Source organism: Alligator mississippiensis, chromosome 4 (genome assembly GCF_030867095.1).
Source record: "Alligator mississippiensis isolate rAllMis1 chromosome 4, rAllMis1, whole genome shotgun sequence".
In the NCBI taxonomy this organism is placed as follows: Eukaryota; Metazoa; Chordata; order Crocodylia; family Alligatoridae; genus Alligator; species Alligator mississippiensis.
The window spans coordinates 60,484,479-60,504,551 of record NC_081827.1 but is presented as its reverse complement, the minus strand read 5'-3'; the positions used below and the strand labels follow the sequence as shown (position 1 = coordinate 60,504,551).

Genomic DNA, 20,073 nt, shown 5'->3' with positions numbered 1-20,073 from the left:
ACATGGCCTTAAAGGGCATGTCTACATGAGACATTTACTGCACAGTAGACTAATTAGCTGCGCAGTAACTGCTGTGCATCTACATGTGCGCCCTATAAGGCTGGAAAGTAAACTAATTTACTCTGTGGCAAAATAATACTTGTAAAAACAAGTATTATCCTGCTGCAAAGCAAAAAACTGCGGCAGTGCATGCGTAAATGTTGCCCCTGCTGGCTGGGGCACAAGGGTGCTTCACTGCGGGGGGCTGGTTGCTGGCCATGCCCTAGCCAGTCTGTTGGCAGCACAGTGAACCGGGGTGAGCAGCCCCAGGTTGACAGGCTGACCCTCTGGGTCCCCTGCCAGCCACGACTCCTACCAGGGCTCAACGTGCTGCAATTCTGGATGCGCGTTTACACGTGTGCCCAGGGAGCAATGAACTCCGGTGCGATAAGCACCAGAGCTTATTGCATCACATTAATATGCATGTATAGACATGCCCAAAGAATCCAAGACCTCAACTTCTACAGCATTTAGTAGCAAGGCATAATTATTTTGAGGATGTAAACAAGTTATTTAACAGGATTTTACTTGCCAATGGGAAGTGGGAAGAAGGTTTTGTATTAGTGTGTTTGCAAAATTCATTGTAGAGTTTTAAGTTAAAAATGAATCACTAATTTCAAAATACTGAAAGAGTATTTCTGAAAAGGAGGGGAAGGGCTGTCCTACCACATGTAATATAATTCTTTTCTAAAAAAAATAAAATGGAACAAACATAAAATGGTAACAAAACTAAGAAAAAGTACCATGTATTACAAAAAGCAAATAATCATAATAAGAAGCAGCAGCAAATTCTGCATTATAGGTATGCCAAATCTGAACTTTCTTGAATCCTATAGTAACTTTAGATAAGCCATGAGCAATCCTAATTTACACCTAAAATTGTTTTCACAAAATTAAAATGATAACGATGCTATGCAAATTTAACCTAAATCCACAGTCAGATTTCCTTGCTTAATTACCAAAAGATTTACTGCTGTATAGAGTGCTCACAATTAAAACAATTAGGCCTGCAGTTCGTTTCTTCTAGGTGCCTTAAAAACTTATAGGAAAACATCATCTCTACTTTATGAATTTACAATATAAAAAACCAGAGATAAATTTAAAATAATTTTTTAAAAATGCCAAAACTTTCCATCTCTGTCAGAGTGACAGATTGCAAAACTAGATAAAGAACGAGTTATATTCTTGAATGAAGATTATGTCCCATTCTCAGGTGCTTAGGACCAAGACCCTGGGGACCTGAATGCATTTGGCAACAACTAAGTACAGCACATCCAGAAAATAAGCGATGGGGTATCATTGATGAAACATGGTACATCAGTCTTATATTTTGCTGAGACCTTCATTGCTGGATGTGAAAATAATTCCCCAAACAATAGAAAAAAACCCTATAAATTTGCCCCTCCTTTATAGCAAAAATTTCTATCCTCATACTTTTAGTCCTCATTTCAGTGCTTTTCAGTTGAGGAAGACTGGTAGCATGGTATCACTAGTAGGCCAGTTATGAAACAACCATACAAAAATCATAGTTTTGACTTAAAAAGGCAAACAGGAGAAAGAGCTCTCCAATTTCTCAGTGTCTAAGGAGTCACAAAACAAAAGAACATCCGAAAACTGCTGAAGCACCACTTATAGGTTTGTTTTTTTCCTATAAAAGTAATTTTGAAGAAACAATTACCCTGATCAGAACAACAATTTAAATTCAGAAACTAAGGATGGGCCTCTTGGAAGCACTAAGTGGGATATCAGATTTAAATTCAGCCTCTCTTGAATCATTTCTTGTACCTGGGAGTCCTTGCGACTGGCCCAGAGTCAGACAATATTTTGGTCTGGGTACGTGTGAGGAATAGTTTAATCTTGTAGAACAACATCCTACTAAGAAAACACACATACATAATCTGAAAAATCTAACGGAGAGAAATTAGACCAGAATTAACATCATATTACAAAAACGACATATTACATATTAAAATGATTAAGTAAAAAGTTATTTTCATATAAAAAGTTGATAGTATAATATCTCACAAAGACAATGACTCTAATACATGATTTTGTGAGTCTGTACACAGGCACTCACAAACACATGGACTTAAACATACACTATTACACCCATTACTAAGAGACTTTAAAATACCCTTTAGTTAAAAAATGCATATTTCATAATTTGCTTAAACAGCTTTACCTTTAAAGTTACTATTCCTTGAGAGAGAAGTTTCAGACAGGAGTTAAGTTCCACCTATTGACATTTAGGTGATTTTACAATATTTTAGCTATACCTTTTCCTGACCAAAAAAACTCCAGCAAACAAAATCTAGTTTGGCCAGGAGGCCATATGCTAATTACACAACATAGATCTTGATATTGAAATATTTTTGTGCAAATATTTACTATTTTCTTTAAATAGTAAAATGCAAGCATCTCAACTAAGTAAATATTTCTTAAACCAAGATTGAGCATTTGGATGATTTTGAGTTTTTATTTCTAGATCTTCTATTAAGTAACTGAGAAAAACCTCTTTCTATCAGAATTCAAATTTGGTGTCATTTTTATGAGATGCTGTATTTTATAATTCATACTAAACATGTATCTTTAAAAAATAATCAAGATCCTAGGTTTTCACCAGAAAACACACAAATCTTAACATTAGGCTCTCAACATAAATTTAATGCTAAAAATATTATAACTACTTCTTAAATAATTTAAACACACCACCAAAAATCTAATTTATGTTTTACTAAATTAGTGTTCCATGATATTAACTTTTGGTAGAATAAATATATTTTAAGTTACCTGAACTGAAAAAGTTATTTAATACTTACAAAGCACAAGTTACCATGGAATAATTAAAAAAGAAAAATAAGTGTCAACTTTATTACAATTCAGTCAAAAACAAAATTTTACCAAACATGAAAACTGATGATTATTTAAAACTATGTATGTATCTGAATCCTCTTGCTTGGCTTGTGAAAATGTCATATACTTACTGTCGTCAAACACCCCAGCATTAGCAAGCAGCAAAGTGATGATCTTAGGGTCTTTTTCAAGCTGCATGACATGTTTGCTTTCATTTGACAGAAGAGTACACACATTAATAGCAAAGTCCACTTCATTTGGGAGTCCAGATAACAGTGAAAGCACCAATTTATTATAGTCATTTGGCGAATTAAAGTCCATAGACAGCCCATAACTTTGACGAAGGTAATCTAACAACAAAAAAAAGTGAAAACAATGTTTCTAAAACTGAGCCAATAAAACAAGTACTCATATTAACAGAATAAGTAAACAACTGATAACTGTATTTAACACATGGGTTATGGAACTTTAGCATATTTCCCAACATTTAATTTGTTTCATGTTTTCTTTTTCTATCTGCTTTCAGCAAGAATATCAAGGTTTTCCTTCTTTGGATGAGAACGAGGCCAGCTACATATCTATCCCTTTTTCTTCTCTGAAATGAAAAACTACATTATGCTTTACCTTAAAACTGAAGGTTCGAAGTGGTTTTCAAGTTGAAAGCAGTTTTCTAAGTACTCAAATTTTTATAAAAAAATATTATGCTTAAACTGCAGAGATGACATCCACTTCTAATTGGTTTCTGGATTCTAATCCAGGTTTGCATTTTCATCTGCAAATCCCCATGTGGCACAGATTCTGGATGCCCTACTGACTTCTGGGTTTCTCAAGTTCTGACCTAAGAGCTGATATCAGCTGACTTCAGAGTTAAACAATTAGAAATTTTAGGAAGAAATTCATCAAGGAAAAACTCCTAAACTAACTCTTTACCTTGGCAGAACAGAACTTTAAATTGTGGATGTTAAAGGAAGTCTGTTTGAAGGCAGGTAACAATTTACCCATACTTGTTGGAGCACAGGTGTCTGCAATTACTTATAGATTTATGTTTGTTTTATTTTGCTTGCAAGTGGAAATGATTTAGTTTGCACTAGATAATGATTTGAGTTACACATGAAGCAGCTGTTCCTAATAAACCTATAAATGCATCAAGAAACTACTGAGTAGCCTGTCCCATCTTACACACCAAAAACTATAAATACTATTTTTTCCCCCTCAAAAACTTTACCTGACACACTGTGTTGCTGGTAATTGTAGGAAGATGGAATCGCACCAATAGGAAGTTGTGGCTTTGGATTGCCTGGTTGTACCTCATCATCATCCTCCCCAAAATGATGTACTTTCTCATACTTTTCTAAATACCTAAAATAAAAAAGCATGGATTTTTAGTATTTGTGGTTTGACAAACACCTTTAACCCCCAAGAACTGAATTACTGAAGGAAACAGCTATTATACAAACATGGACATTTTCTGAAAAAAATAAATTAAACTGTGGTATAAACGCAAGCTACCACATTTACTCAAATATAAGACAACCCCCCAGCCCCCCAATAATTAGTTTCTATATAACAAATTTATAAATTTTCCAGGTATACACTCTAATTATTAAAGGTTTGCCTTGAATTTCTCCTTCTACCACTGCTATAGCAGGGAAAAGCAAGTCTAGGGGGGGTCAGGTAGCCCTGTTGCCTTCTGCCTCTCTCCAGCTGCTTCCCTTCCCCACTTACTGTCAGACCCTGTTTTCCCTGACAACCAGGAAGTGAGGAGCAAATTTGAAAACAATGGCTTTGAAATAAACATGCCTGTAGTAAATCTACAAATGGGAAAGAAAGGCAAACCTCAGCTGCAGGAGTGAAGCAGAAGTTAGAAAGTATTCAATGTAGTGGATCACCATAACTTGAAAAAGAGTTGGTGCTGAGGGCAACTGAGCACAGTGGGCACTACCATGTATCTTACCCAGATGGGCTGCACTAACCTATCCTTGTAGTAGGTTCCCATTAGCATGTTTGCCCAGTATAGACCATGTGCTTTATAGTCATGCTCAGTGTTGGCTGCATTTAATCAACTTCATAGTTGATTTCTATTACTGAGTACGTGCTGCTTTAAATTCGTAGCAATTTAAAGATAGACAACGTACTTAGTGAGGTTTCCTTGTGTATTAATGTAAAATGAGGGGCTTTTTCCCCTGAGGTTAATCAGGGAAAAAAAACTCGTCTTGTATTTGAGTAAATACAATTTTGTATAAACACATACATGTGACAAAAGGCAATAAGAGCAATTATAATTTGAATATGTTCACATTTTCAGGAAATTCCTTGGCTAAAAATTTATATCTAGCCATTTTGTGACAAAACACATTTTCTTTTTCTGAACATCCATTGTTGATTTTATTACCAGAAATAACTGTGCAGTTGACCAGTTAAAAATTACTACAAAAATTTAATCAATAATATCCTTCATAGCTGACAAAATATGCAGAGAATTTAAAGGCTAGAGAGGATCACTAGATCATAATATCTAAAATAAGGGACAATATACAGACATAGCAGAGAGGTTCAAAATGTGGTTCATAAATAAAATGGAATAAGACACTAAATACCACAAAATGGTTAGAAGTTGTAACTCTTAAAGGCAACTGCTTCAGAATCTTCCACACAGCAACACTAAATGTGTTATTTACATTATAACACTATACACCAGAATGGTTTGAGAACAGAAACCATACACAGACTGGACTGCATTGATAAAAGTGGTGGTAGCAGGGTAAAATGTTTTACCTTCATTAATTTACAGTGAAAAACCATTCATTTTCAGAACTTACTATTACTTTAACACAGTCATCCTCAAGCAGGGTGCCAAGGCACCCATGGGTACAGTGAGATTCTCTGAAAGGTGTGAGGAGATAAGAGGAAGTATAGGCTCAGGTTTGTTTCTCCCTGGCTAAATTCCCCTCCCCCACTGCCCAACCCCTCTGAAAGGAGGTAAACCCTGTAATATATAATTAGTTTCTGAGCCTGGGTGCCACTCAACTCACAGAACTTATGGACAGGTGCTTTGAGTCCAGAAAGGTTAAAAACCACTGATCTAATATATAATCTCAAACATATATGCTCAAAACTCAAACAAGTCACAATGGGGAATCTTCACATCCAAGAGTAGTCCCAATGACCTCAGTTGAACAATTCAGAAGCATGATGTTATGTACAGTAGTGTTAGCAAAAATTAAGTCTTGCATTACAATTTCTTGGAAATGAGGAAATCATTTTGTATTTTTAACTGTTAGTTTATTGATACAAGAATTTTCTTTCCTCTGAGCAAAGGGCTCAACTTTGAAAAATGCTGTGGCTCTTAAGTCCCACTATTATAAACAGGGGCTGAGGGCACTTGCATCTTGTATGATCAAAGGCCACATACAGACATTTAGTTTCTTCTGAGAGAATTGCTGCTTTCCCAGGAGAAACCATGTGTTGCAGATGTTCAGTATTTTTCTCTCAGAGCAAAAATGGCTACTCCAGGAGAAAAATAACCAGGGAACAACCAGGGTTAAATCACTCCTGAGAGCTTCCCCTAGGACAGCAAGTGTCTGTAAATGTTCTTTTCTGAGAGAAGTCACAGTAGCGCAGGGTGCTTTGCTCGTGTCCACCACCCTCCTGCCCAGGAAAGAGCACGTTGCTCAGGTTGGACTGATTTGCCCCAACCAAGCAGGGAGCAGAACAAGCCCCCTTCACAATCCCCACTTTGTGCTGCAATGAGACGCAGCCTGCAAGGCAGTCTGGTTCCGTCAGTCAGGACTATTCTGTGTACTGCTGCCAACTGTTACCAGGCAGACTGAAAGTGTCTGAAAAGCATTCTGAGAGGTGTGCCCAAGGGCCCTCTGGCTATGCAGCATCAGCACTGTAAACTCTCTGTTCTTCAACAGCTCAGCGTACAAATGTCTGTTCAGGTGTCTCCCAGGTACTTTTTTTTCTTTTTAAACCAGGAGAACAAACCTGGGAGAATTCTTTCAGATCATTTGAACAAGTATATGCAGCTAAAGTAAGGAAGCATGTGCCTAAACTTTTAACACAAAAAGTATTCTGATTGACTTCAACAGGAAAAAATCAAAGTTTCCAATTAGGCACGTGCTTAAGCTCTTCGTAGAACTCACTGAAGAAAGCACGAATTTAAAAATCAAGTAAAATATAAATTTTCATAATAGAAATGTATTGTTAAACATTTTAGTTAATCCAATAAAAGGAAGGAAATTAAGAGTTAATAAAGGCTGTGATTAGGCACTGCATTGCAAATAACTATGATTAATATCTGTACAATATTTCAACATGTAAACCATTATATAAAATAGTAAGCATAATTATATGACTCACTGCTGTAGTATTCTCTTGATTAACTAGATTCCATCAACTAAACTAAGGACCCAGCAGAAATCTTAACTGTGATATCACTTTACTTTTTCTGATTTGTAGGACTTATATTTCAATATTGTTGCCTTTACAATCTTTCAAAATAAAAAAAAATACTCATGTTACTTATTTTATAATTTAGTGTCTGTTAAAAAAATATCCCTAAAAATTATTAACTAGATTTTCTTTTTGTATGGTAACCTAATCCAGGAATTTCCCTGCCCCCCGGACTGTCCTAAAATCTTAGTTTTGCCCTTCCAGTTCATTTTCCTTCTCTCTGATTCCATTTGCTTTTTCCCTTTTCAATCCTTTCAGCAAAAATTTTAAATCAAGCAGAATTTATAGTTTACATATGGCAATCACTCTTCGTTAGAGTGATGGGTCACGCATAAAACCTAATATTTACCAAAACTCATGTAATGACATATTTGCTTAAATAATCTATTTCCCCATTGTATTTTACCAAAGAAGATACTTTATTCTTCTTTAAAATCTGCCACAACCTAAAATTCATTGCACCAATCACTCCCATTCCATAGCATTTAACTATTATAAATTCGCTGCTGGGTGTCAGATCATTGAATGCATTGACCAAGGAAGAAAATAAATCAGAAAGGATAGTCATCATTTTCAATTCATAGATTCAGAGCTGTTTGGGTCGGAAGGGACCTCAGCAGATAATCAAGTCCAACCCCCTGTCCAGGCAGGAAAGAGCGCTGGAGTCAGATGACCCCTGCCAGGTGCATGTCTATTCTCCTCTTAAAGACCCCCAAAGTAGGGGAGAGCACCACCTCCCTTGGAAGCCCATTCCAGATTCTGGCAACCCTTACCGTAAAGAAGTTCTTCCTGATGTCTAACTTAAATCTGCACTCCATCAATTTGTGGCCATTGTTCCCAATTACTCCAAGGGGTGCCCTGGTAAACAGAGCATCTCCTATTCCTTGCTGCCCCACCCTGATGAATTTGTAAGCAGCCACAAGATTGACTCTCAGCCTTCTCTTGCGGAGGCTGAAGAGATCCAGAATCTCTCCTCATAGGGCTTTGCCTGCAGGCCCCTAACCATACGAGTGGCCCTCCTCCAAACCCTCTTGAGGTTGTCCACATCCCTCTTGAAGTGTGGCGCCCAAAACTGGACGCAGTACTCTAACTGCAACCTGACCAATGTCACATAGAGGGGAAATATCACCTCTCTGGACCTGTTTGCCATGTACCTGCTAATACATGATAAAGTTTGTAGCTATATTGGTCTAGAGGAAAAAGCAACCAGGTCTCATAGTAGATAGTCAATAGATGGAAAACTCCTCTGAGCAGTCAGTTCACTGCTGGTATGAAGCCTCACAGGAGCCTCTCACCTCCTGTGATGATGCAAATCGATTGACTCCTCTGTGAAATCCTATGAAATATGAACTTTCATTTCAACCCAGGAGAATTTTTACAATCTTTTCTCCAATGCCTGATGAAGGGTGTTTATACTCCATTTAAGAATTTTTTTAGCAAAAATCTTATTGGTCTAATAAAAGATATCATCTCTACTATGAGTCCTGGTTAGCTTTACTGATCGCTTCATCACATTGACGACTCATGTTCATCTTGGTATCAACAATGACTCAATTCCCCTGCTCACTTTACACTTTTTAATAATTTTACAGTAATCTTTTAAAAGCTTACTTTAAAGTTTACCAATACAACCAGCATCTATGTGTTTTTAAAACGTAAGAGCTGAATTGTTCAAATTCTACATGCAAGGTATTGATACTGGGTGAGATCAAATAACAGAAAAAGAGTGGAGATAGTGTCATAAAGGAAGAGAGTGCAGTAGAGTGCCTCAGGCATTGGTAATGGGGCTGGTTTGTTCCATGTCTTCATCAACGACCTGGAAGATGGCGTAGAGTGCACCCTCAGCAAGTTTGCACGCGACATCAAGCTGGGGGAAGTAGTAGATATGCTGGAGGATAGGGCTAGGATTCAGAGGAAAGTGCAAGGCTTTTGGTTGCAGCCATGTTGGTCTAAGGACACAGGCAAGTAAGGTTCTTTGAATGATATCTTTTATTAGACCAACTGAGTAGCTGGGGAAAAAAGTTTTAGGAAAGGTTTCGGGTGCAGTCACCCTTCTCCAGACATAGGGAGTCTCCGTGGTCTGAGACTCCAAGGAATGAGAAGCTAAAAGCGTAACAGGATACGAGTGAAAATGTAAATAGGTAGAAATTAGAAAGCAAAAGGTAAAACAGGTAAGGGAGGGGGAAGCAGGCAGCGGGGAAAAAAGGCCAAAGGGAGACAAGCAGTGACAGAATACAAGATAGAAAGAAGCTGTCAGTGAAAAAGGAATTAGTAGATGAGGAAAACAGGAATGAGGGAAGCAGAAAGTGTGACAGGATGTCAGTGAAAATATAAATAGGTAGAAATTAGAAAAACCAAAAGGTAAAACAGGGAAGAAAGGGGGAAGAAAGCAGGGGGAAAAAAAGCCAAAGGGAAACACTACAGTGATAACAGTACAAGGTAAAAAAGAGAGGGTCTCAAAGAAAAAGGAAATGGCTGGAAATCAGGAAGACAAAAGGCAGAAAAGTAGGGGAGGAGGGGAGAAAAAGTGAGGGGGAAAGAAGAATGTATGAGATTAGGTCTGACAGGTACCTGATGAATCAGATGTCAAGCAGGTTGTAATGTGTCATAAATCCAATGTCTATATTGAGTCCATTTTTTTGTATCCAGTAGATTTATGAAGTTCAGAGGCTCGCCTACGGAAGGTGTTTTGTAAGTTCACTTTGAGGATTAGAACTGAGAGATCGGAGAGGGAGTAATTGTCTTGTGAGAAGTGTGCCCTCACAGATAGTTGGGTAATCTTGTCTTTGATAGATTTTTGGTGTGCGTTCATTCTGGTGCGCAATTGTTGGTTGGTTTCTCCTACAAATTTTCCATCAGGGCATTTAGTGCACTGGTTGAGATATATAACATTCCTGGTGGTGCAGGTCTAAGAACTAGGGATGGTGATGGTTCTGTTGTGGGGTGTAGTTATTTTGGGGGTGGTAGAGAAGTGTTGGCATGTTTTGATGAGGTTTTCCTGAAGAAAGTGCAGGTCACTTACTAAATGGGGAAGGCACTGCAGTGACAGATGAGGAGGAAAACGGTTTAGTACTCAATGCCTTTTTCACCTCAGTCTTTACAAGCAGGGTGAGCTCCCAGACCACTGCACCTGGCAGCACAGTTTGGGGAGGAGGTGAGCAGCCAACAGTGGCAAAAGAACATAAGGAACTGCTAAGAAAAGCTGGATGTGTACAAGCCCAGGGGCCAGACAGATGCACCTGAGGGTGTTGAGGGAGTTGGCCAATGTGACTGAAGAGCTGCTCGCCATTGTCTTTGAAAACTGATGGCAAACAGGAGAGGTCCTGGACCATTGAGAAAGGGCAAATATAGTACCCATCTTTAATAAAGGGAAGGAGGAGGATCTGGGGAACTACAGACTGGTCAGCCTCACCTCGGTCCCTGGAAAAATCACAGAGCAGTTCCTCAAGGAATCTGTTTCTAAGCATTTGGAGGAGAAAAAGCTGATTAGAAACAATTAACATGAATTCACCAACAGTAAGTCATGCTTGACCAACCTGATTGCCTTCTGTGATGAGATGACTAGCTCTGTGAATATGGGGAGAGCAGTGGATGTGATGCACCTTTGACTTTAGCAAGGCCTTTGATATGGCTTCCCACAACATTCTTGCAAGCGAGCTAAGAAAATATGGGTTGGATGAATGGACTGTAAAGTGGATAGAAAACTGGTTGGATTGTTGGGCTTAGAGGGTAGTAATCATTGGCTTAATGTCTAGTTGGCAGCTGACATCAAGTAGAATGCCCTGGGGGTTAGGCTTGGGGCTGATTTTGTTCAATATCTTCACCAATGAACTGGAAGACAGGATGAAGTGCATCCTCAGCAAGTTTGCAGAGGGCATAAAGCTGGGAGCAGTACTAGATACGCTGAGGGTAGGGCCAGGATTCAGAGAGATCTCAACAAATTGGAGAATTGGACTCATGAGGTTCAATAAGCAAAAGTGCAAAGTCCTGCATGTAGTATGGAACAATCCCATGTACCGCTACAGGCTGGGACCAACTGGCTAAGCAGCAGCTCTGCAGAAAAGGTCCTGGGAGTTACCATGGACAAGAAGCTGAATACAAACCAAGAGAATACTTTTGTTGCAAAGACTAATGGCATACCAGGTTGCAATAGTAGGAACGGTACCAGAAGAATGAGGGAAGTGATTATGTCCCTCTATTCAATACTGATGAGGCCATATCTGGAGTATTGTGTCCAGTTTTGGGTACCCCCACTACAGAAAGGATGCAGACAGATTCAAGAGAGTCCAGAGAATGTTAGAGGCCTGAGGTACATGACTTCTGAGGAGAGACTGAGGGAAATGGGCATATTTAATCTGGAGAAGATAAGACTGAGGGAAGGATTTAATTGCAGCCTTCAACCACCTGAAGGATAGTTCCAAAGAGGATGGAGCTAGACTGTTCTCAGTGGTGGCAGATGACAGAACAAGAAGTAATAGTCTCAAGTTGCAGCAAGGGACGTTGAGGTTAGATATTACAAAAAGCTCTCCCACTAGGAGGGTAGTAAACACTGGAACACATTACCCAGAGAAGTTGTGGAATCTCCATTCTTGGAGGTTTTTAAGACCTGGCTACACAAAGCCTTGGTTGGAATGATCTAGTTGGGGATGGTCCTGCTTTGGGCATGGGGTGGAATTTGATGACCTCCTTAGGTCCCTTCCAAACCTAATTTTCTATGATTCAATGATTTTGCGCATCTAACAGTGTTACTGTAGAGGAGCATCTTGCATGATCATTGCAAGGATTTTGCATAACTGTGGTTTGCGAATCACTGCCCTATAGTGACAGCAAAGTAAATGCAAAAATCTGGCCTTGCTCCTGCAAACACTTCTGCAGGTGCTTAATTTTACTCCTGTGAATCTTGACCCCAAATCCATTGAAATCAAATAAAAGACATGACAAAAACTTCAATGAGCTGGGTATTAGGGCCATGAATAATTTCACTGACTTCAACAGGCATACCGAAAGCAATAAAGATGAACCTTTTTCTAGAAGCATATGATTATATGCTGAGACCAGACCTAAACCAACAAATCTCTGCAATCTGAAGGTTAAGTATAGTATTTAAAGTATTGCATAGGAGAACATAAAATGTCTATACAGAAAACTGTTGGGTACTTAAACACATGGCCTGATAACCTGTTTACCAAGAGGCTAAAGAAACATTCAGGGGTCTTCCATTCTACCTAGCCTCTGCTTGTTTTATTTACATACTTTCAAGTCATTATTAATTTCTTTTTCTTTCTAGTGCTTTCAATTCACACAATTTTACTGAGAGCTTCATGATATTCAATGATTTTTATAAAACCTTAGCTCCCAGAATCATGCAATTATGTACAAAGTCTCCACTCTCTTTTATCCATCCTTCTCTCAGAAGGAATTTCAGCTTCAAGGTTACAAAGAAAAAACTTAAAAACGTGAATGGATAAAGGTTCAAAATCTAGAGTGCAAACACAACACATTTCTTTCTTTTAAAATATCATGATGGCGGGGCACAGAGTCATCATTCTGGAACCCTTTGGGTTTGTAATTACTTAACTTTAACTCTGGAAAAAGGAAGTATAATACCTCTCTCTTTGTGTGTGTGGGAAAAGGGTGGAGGCTTATGTAGCAATAAAATCTGAGGTGTGCCGTTGCCAGCGTTTGCAAGAATGAGATCATCCTGTTTATCAGAGATTAATTATCCAGAGTTCTGGCAGGGGCCAGATCTGGGCCTGTTGGCCTGTCTTCTAATTAAGTAAAACTATTACCCTTTTTTCTTACATGGAAGTTTGCTGTTACACTGTTTGGCCTTGAGTAAGGTCCCTGGCAGATGTGATTAATGGGGGAATGGGATCTGGGGTTGCCCTGTACCTGACGATCCTGACACTCACCTGAATCTCAGGATTAGGCATGCAGCCGCCCCAGGGTCCAAGACATAGCCATTCTCTCTGATTCTTGGAATCAGGCAGGAGACAGCCACAGGTTTGACCCCAGCGATTTGGGGGGTGTCCTGTGCCCCATCCTAACTCTTGGCCTTGAGGTTGGGAACATAAGTTCTACAACCTGCACCTGATCCCCAGTTGGGACCCAAGGCTGCCCTGTGCTTGACCCCAACATTTCCCTGAACATTAAGATCAGGCATGGCATAACCCCAGGTCTTGAACCCTGGGATGAGGCACAGAGCCACCGTGGGGTCCAGGACACACAACTCCTGCCTTCCCACCCCATCTGATTCCCTGGACTGGGGAGGGGACAGCCCCAAGTCCCAGTTCAGCCCCAGCAGTCACGCAATTGTGATCTGAAGAATTTTTTGCTCATCTGAAACATCACACATCTTGCGATATATGTCTGCATAGCAGGAAGACCAACTTTTGGGGTGGGGCATAAAATCCCTCAGATCCCCATCATCCCATTATGTTAACATCTGCCAGTAGCAACTAGCCATACAGTAAATATTACAAAGGTGACCTATTATTTTAGTCTATAGAGAAAAGCACTGATGTAACTCAGTTTAAATTTTAAGGTTAAATGTACTCATTTTAAATTCTACAATTCTGTTCTAGATCTACTAGTCTGGTTTATAAATTGCTATGGGAAGAGCACAGGGTGTTATTTCACTCAGGGTACAGGAATTCTAGGAATGACCAAACTCGGAGTTTCTTTCCCACAGGACAGTAAATTATCATTATGGAACTTGTGCAAACTCTGCTGTGTTACCACCACCAGGTTCATGACCATGTCAGCTCTTGCACACAATCAATTGTGTGTGCAAATTCAGTTAAGCTGCTAATGAGTGGAAAGTTATTTCTATGGGACCCAAGGCTATAAATACCATATTTTGACTGCAAAGAGCAGAAAATAAGCATTACAGGAATTAATATCTTAGAGTGGTTCTTTCACTGTATATAAGTGCTAATAGTTATTATTAAACTGTATAGGTCTCAATCCTCTTTTATTCCTTTAGTTTACATTGGTGACTTCAAGATTAGGCCTTGAAAGACAGATGCAGCTAATATGTATTAAGAGGGATTAATAAGATTAATAAAATGAGGGGCCAGAATGTTGAATCGGTATGCCACACAAGCAGTCCACAGAGAGTGACCGCTGCGGGAAAGGCAAAGTATTGTGCTATGGCCTTCATATATAATGTGTGTCCCACAATGGGAACAGACAGCAGCTTTGCACTATGGCTATTCTGGGCTGCAGGGCACCTTACTGGCAGCCTTAGAGAGACTACTATTAATGACAGTGGCTGGATAATACTTGTGGTCCCTAGCCAATCCAAGAATTTGAGAAGTGCAAATGCAGTTTATGGCTGTTCTTTTCTTTTAATCCAGGTCGTATCTGTGCTGTATCTTGAGAGGTAAAGCATAGATTTTTTGTTTGTTTGTTTTGTTCAAATATTTAATCAAAAGCAAAAGCCCTACAACACTGAAATGAGAAACTGAGAGCATAGTTTTTGAAAAATAAGTTTTGGATTTCTAACCAGAGACATTTATGTCAATTTTTAAAGAACAAATCATCGGACCTCCTGAAGATCAAACTCCTTTAACAATATCTCAATCTGGATACCCAAAACTAAAGGAACACAAAGTTACTAGTCACTTTTAAAGATTTAAACCAAAACAGATTATGGAACTAGATAGACAGCACAGCAAAAATACAAATGAACAGTATTTATCTTCAAATTTCCATTAAAAAATTCAAGTTTCTATTTAGCAAGGAACTTCTAGGATTGATTTATTTAAAAAACATAACATACTTTAATATTAATTTCAGAATGAAAAATCCTTCAGCCTGGTTACTTGTTATAAATGCACATAACTAAAATACAAACGGTGTTTTCAATAACACAATAGTTCAAGCCTGTGGACCCCCAGCAGTCTGCAGACTATACCTAAGGGGTCTGTGAAAGATGACTCTGACCAATCAAAACTATGTGAATACCTACACTTACAACTCAAAGTGGCCTGCACCTGCATTCAGAATTTTTTGAAGGATCCACGTATAAAAACTAGAACATGTAGTTTAGCAAAAATACTAATCAGAGACTGATAAGACAGTGGAGGGAGCTATTACAAAAAGACTAATTATTCTTATCGAAGTGCTGAACCCTCATGTTTCTTGCATTTTTTTTTTCCTTATTAGCCTTCACCTGGCATGGGGTTAAACATACTACGTTGCACACAGCTCTTCACCTTCCCCTTACCCCCACTTATTCTGCCCAGCAGCCTCCTCCTAAGCAATCAGGAGGGAAACTTCTTTCATACTTCTGGCAACTGTACATGAGTTGGGCGAAGTGGGAATAATCACATGAGCTTCCCTTAGCAGCTATTTGACATTTGCTTTTGTTCAGAATTGAAGGAAGACAAAATAATTACATGCAAGACAACACCTCTCTCTGCCTCTAGAAATTTAGCGACTTACAGTACCAAACTAGTACATCAAAAATGGACGCTCTTTAGCATTACTTTTCTAATAGTATTGGTTTGGAGAAGGACAAATGAGAGGATGAAAGCGGAACTTTCTCTGGGTTTGTGATAAAATCAATACAGCTGGTATGGCCCAGAAGCCATCTCTGATGTGGAAAGTATGTATTGCATCTACTAATAATATAATAATGGATGTAATAAATTCATTATGTCTTATTATTAAATATTATTATTACGCTTTCTACTTGAGGTGACTTCTGGGCCATATCAGCTGTACTGAAATGGTCATGTAGTCTATCCCCCTGCTCAAGGCAGGATCATCCAACTAAAATATCCTAGCCAAGTGTATGCCTTTGAAATTTCCAAGGATGGAGATTCCATAACTTCTCTAGGTAGCCTGCTCCAATGCATGATCACCCTCACAGCTGAAGTTCCTCCTAATCTCTAGCCTAAATTTCCTCTGCTGCAGCTTGATGCCATTGTTCCTAGACCTGTCCCCCTAAAGCCACTGAGAAAATCCCATGTACATTCCCTCTATAAACACCTTTCAGGTATTTGTAGATTGTTATCAAATCCCCGCTTAAGTCTTCTCTTCTTCAGACTAAATAACCCTAGTTCTTTCAGCCTTTCTTCAAAGTTTTGCTTCCCAGGTATCTAATCAATTTTGTTACTCTCCACTGGGCTCTTTCCAATCTGTCTACATCCTTCTTGGAGTGTGGAGCCCAAAACTGTATTTGTATTTGTGCATATGGGTATTCTATCCCAAGTGCACAACTGTGCATTGGTCCTTGTTGTTGCACTTCCCCTTTCACCCTTCTCAGAAAGTACTGGGATACAAGACAGAATCACTGGAAAGAACTTGCTGGTTCATCAGGCCCAGTCCCCTGCTACAGCAGATAGTAACTTTCATAAAACTGATAGAGGTCCATCTTAAAATGAATTAAAACTAGTTCTTGCTCCCAACTCCTCCTATTGTAAAGCTGCTTAAAAACTTCACTACTCTGATGGTTAGAAACTTTTTAGTTGTCCATTAGCTCCTCTCTCTGGTGTTTCAATACATCCTTGGAAGGAGGGGGTGGAGGTTAGAAAGAATAATCCTCGTTTTGTTTAGTTCTCATTTTACTAAACAAAACAAGGACCAGATACCCACTCCACTCTGCTGATTATCCTAGTTGCTTTCTTCCACAAAATCTTTCTTGAACAACTTATTCCAGATGAGGTGTCACTGATGCCTTCTACAAATACTTTACAGGTGCATACATTGGTGGCTGAGTCATTAAGTGACAGACTAGTATACTCAAGCATTTCACTTCCTTGGCAGTTCCAATTTTGGCCTTCCTAGCTTGCAGCAAAAATTCACATTAGTCCTTTAGTGTATGGCCTTACATTTTGTACTATTGAATTCTATTTCATTTCTTTTACTCCAGTACTCAAGTTCATCTCTTAGTATGGTGTCCTAATCCTCTTCTGTATTGATGATTCCTCCCAGATTTATTTCCTTGAGCAAATTAAGTTAGGATACTTCTCCTTTTAGAGCCAAGGTCATTAATATATTAAAATTAAAATCAGTCCAAATCTGATCTCCACTTGCAACCTGTTTAACCTGATGCTTCCCCTTTCAATACAACCCTATCTTGCCAATCATTTAGGCAATCCTTACAAACCCTGCAATTCTCATATTAAACACCTGTCTTCTCAGTTTCACTGATAAATTTTCCATATGGCACCATAAATGCTTCAGTGAAGTAGTTCTTCCACATTTTTCTTGTATAGAAAATCTCCCCCCCACACAGAGTTATCAAGTCAATCTGACAGAATCAACATTTCACATGCCCTACATTTTATCCCATTTTTCATTTGCCTCCATGTCTTTGATTAGTCTTTCATTCAAATTTGTTCTAGTCTTACATACTATTGAGGCAAAACGCATGGGCCTATAGGTATCCAGATCACTTCCTTTTGCATCCCCTTTTAAACTAAGGTATTATCATTTGCCACTCTCAAGCTGTACAGTACCAGGCCTCATTTGATATATGTAGTAAAATCCTACCTACTGAGCTTGCAATTTCATGTGCCAATCCTTTCAGCATCCTGGGGTGAAAATTATCTAGTTTGACACATTAAATCTTTGCTCCCTCTTTGGATACGGTAATTTCCATTTCCATATCTTTATTCCTATTACCTACATGGCCCAACATCATCCTCTTAATTGAATACTGAGGCAAAATATTCATTTAGTTTTTTGGGAATACTTAATTACCTTTAATATCTACCCACCAACCCCTACATTGCCTTTTTTTCATCTGGCTAAAGAGTATTTTACTATCTAATTCCCTTAGCAAAAGCTAACTCGTTTGAATGTTTAGAAACTTCCACATCTACCTACACTTCCTGACTCTAAGGTAGAGCTTTCTCAACTTATCAGTCTCCCCCACCACCATCCATTCCTTGTAGCCCTTTTCTTATGACCCATATCACTTTTGGGTGTTTATTCATCCAGTTTGATCTGGGGAACCTCCTTACAATTTCCCCCAACCAGGGAATTACTTTCAGATAGATTTTTTTCCCCCTTTGCCTGAAAGCTTTTTCTACATTCAAAGCTTGAACTGTCACCTAGGCAGCAACGGCCTGAGCATAATGTTAGTGAGATAAAAATATAAAAATAATCTTAACAAGTATAAATGAAAACTCCTACAGTTCAACAGTTCAAAACATATGCAATGATTGAAACAGATTTTAAAAGCCCAAGGAGTTATTTCCATTAAAAATTACAGTCAATCATTTTGCTAAATACTTAGCTAGTCTGTTTTAAAAATATTAATGGATGTTGTATGTGATTACAAATAGCTTATAAGCCTTTCCTTTTATATCATACATTACAGAAACAAATCTTGACATGAACACTACAAGTATTATATACATATGTTAAACTAATTATAGAAAGAACATTATATAGACCATAACTATATAAAACTGAGATAGCTGTACAACTGTCATAATTAATTATGCTCCTTTTATTATGAATATTTATATTACTGCATAACAAGGATTTGAATTGACACAGAAGAAAATCCATTCTGCTACAGTGCAAGCTCTCTCCTTATGTTCTGTTGGTGACTTTAGCTTGGAGGGCTGCCCTCACAGAAAGGCAAGTTTCCATGGTAGCTCAGTTCCAGACCTCTCCTAAAATTCTGGTTGCAAATTATAGTAAGTATCATATTATGCAGATGACTATTTGTTGTTTCTTGTTCATTACTTTGTTATTTAATATGTAAATAGATACAGCTAATGTGCTTATTAGAAAAAAACACAAGAAGAAGAAAAAGAAAAACATTCCCTTGTGCCTTTTCAAGGGCCTTATTAAAATTTTTCAGGAAAATTATTCCAAACTATAAATAGCATATTTTATGTTAAACTCCAAATAGTTTTGCTTTGCTTCTCACATCAACATAAGAAAATTACTTAATTGATATATTTACAGAGAAAGGGTGCAATGAAATGCATTACATCTACCAAGAACAGAGTTCAGTTTTTTCATTTCTCACTCCCCTGTTATAAATAAAAAAAAAGGGGGTAGGTTCATCCATATTGCAGCAGTGGAAAGGAATCAGGTTCTCCTATAAAGCCTAGTTCAGCGTAATAGCTAAGCATGCAGAGTCACATGAAAGTCAACATAAATAAGTTGACCTGCTTAATTTAATACACATGCTTGGAATCTATGCAGAAGTAGAGTACAGCTTGCTTACTTGAAAAGCCAGGGATTTTCTATTTTCATTGAGACGCTAAACTTTTCAGGTCACTTAAATATTTTAAAATTTGGGAGAATTATTATATTTTTGGATTGCACTGTAATGACAAACTGTAAAACAGCTATTCTCACAACCTTTACGGTAAATAATTCTATAAACATATTTTTCATTTCCCATTATAATTTCAGTTTTATATAAATTTAAACCCCATCTCTGAAATTCTTCTTTCCAATAAAAAAATTCATGCTTTGCTTCTGAACAGAAATTAATATGAGAGGTAACGTTTCAGCAGAAATCAATCATTTTTGAGATCATGCAAAAGAAAATGTGCAGCATCCTGCTGGGAAAGGAGAAAGGAATGCCTGTCTGTTGTGGGTTTCTACACAACAACATAAACCTTGCACAAAGGACCTTTTCCAAGTAGTGGACCATTTAGTGCACCGGGGCCCAAACTTTTTGGCAGGCATGCCACGAGCTAAGCCCTGCACCCTCCAAGTATCACTCTAATACCTTTCCCCTGCCTG

At 38.4% G+C, this 20,073-nt stretch overlaps 1 protein-coding gene across 2 annotated transcripts in view; it reads right to left on the bottom strand.

Annotated features, from left to right (window-relative positions):
- ARID2 (AT-rich interaction domain 2) overlaps positions 1–20,073 on the bottom strand; it is a 172,916-nt gene that overhangs the window by 84,685 nt on the left and 68,158 nt on the right. Inside the window, exons 4-6 of one of the 2 annotated variants that reach the window (XM_014601034.3) lie at positions 4,118–4,251; positions 3,024–3,242; positions 1,825–1,914 (exon numbers count right to left, since the gene is read on the bottom strand). In XM_014601034.3, coding sequence (XP_014456520.1) covers positions 1,825–1,914; positions 3,024–3,242; positions 4,118–4,251 — 443 coding nt within the window. The remainder of the gene's footprint in view (positions 1–1,824; positions 1,915–3,023; positions 3,243–4,117; positions 4,252–20,073) is intronic. The other variant, XM_014601035.3, reaches the window with a different exon arrangement.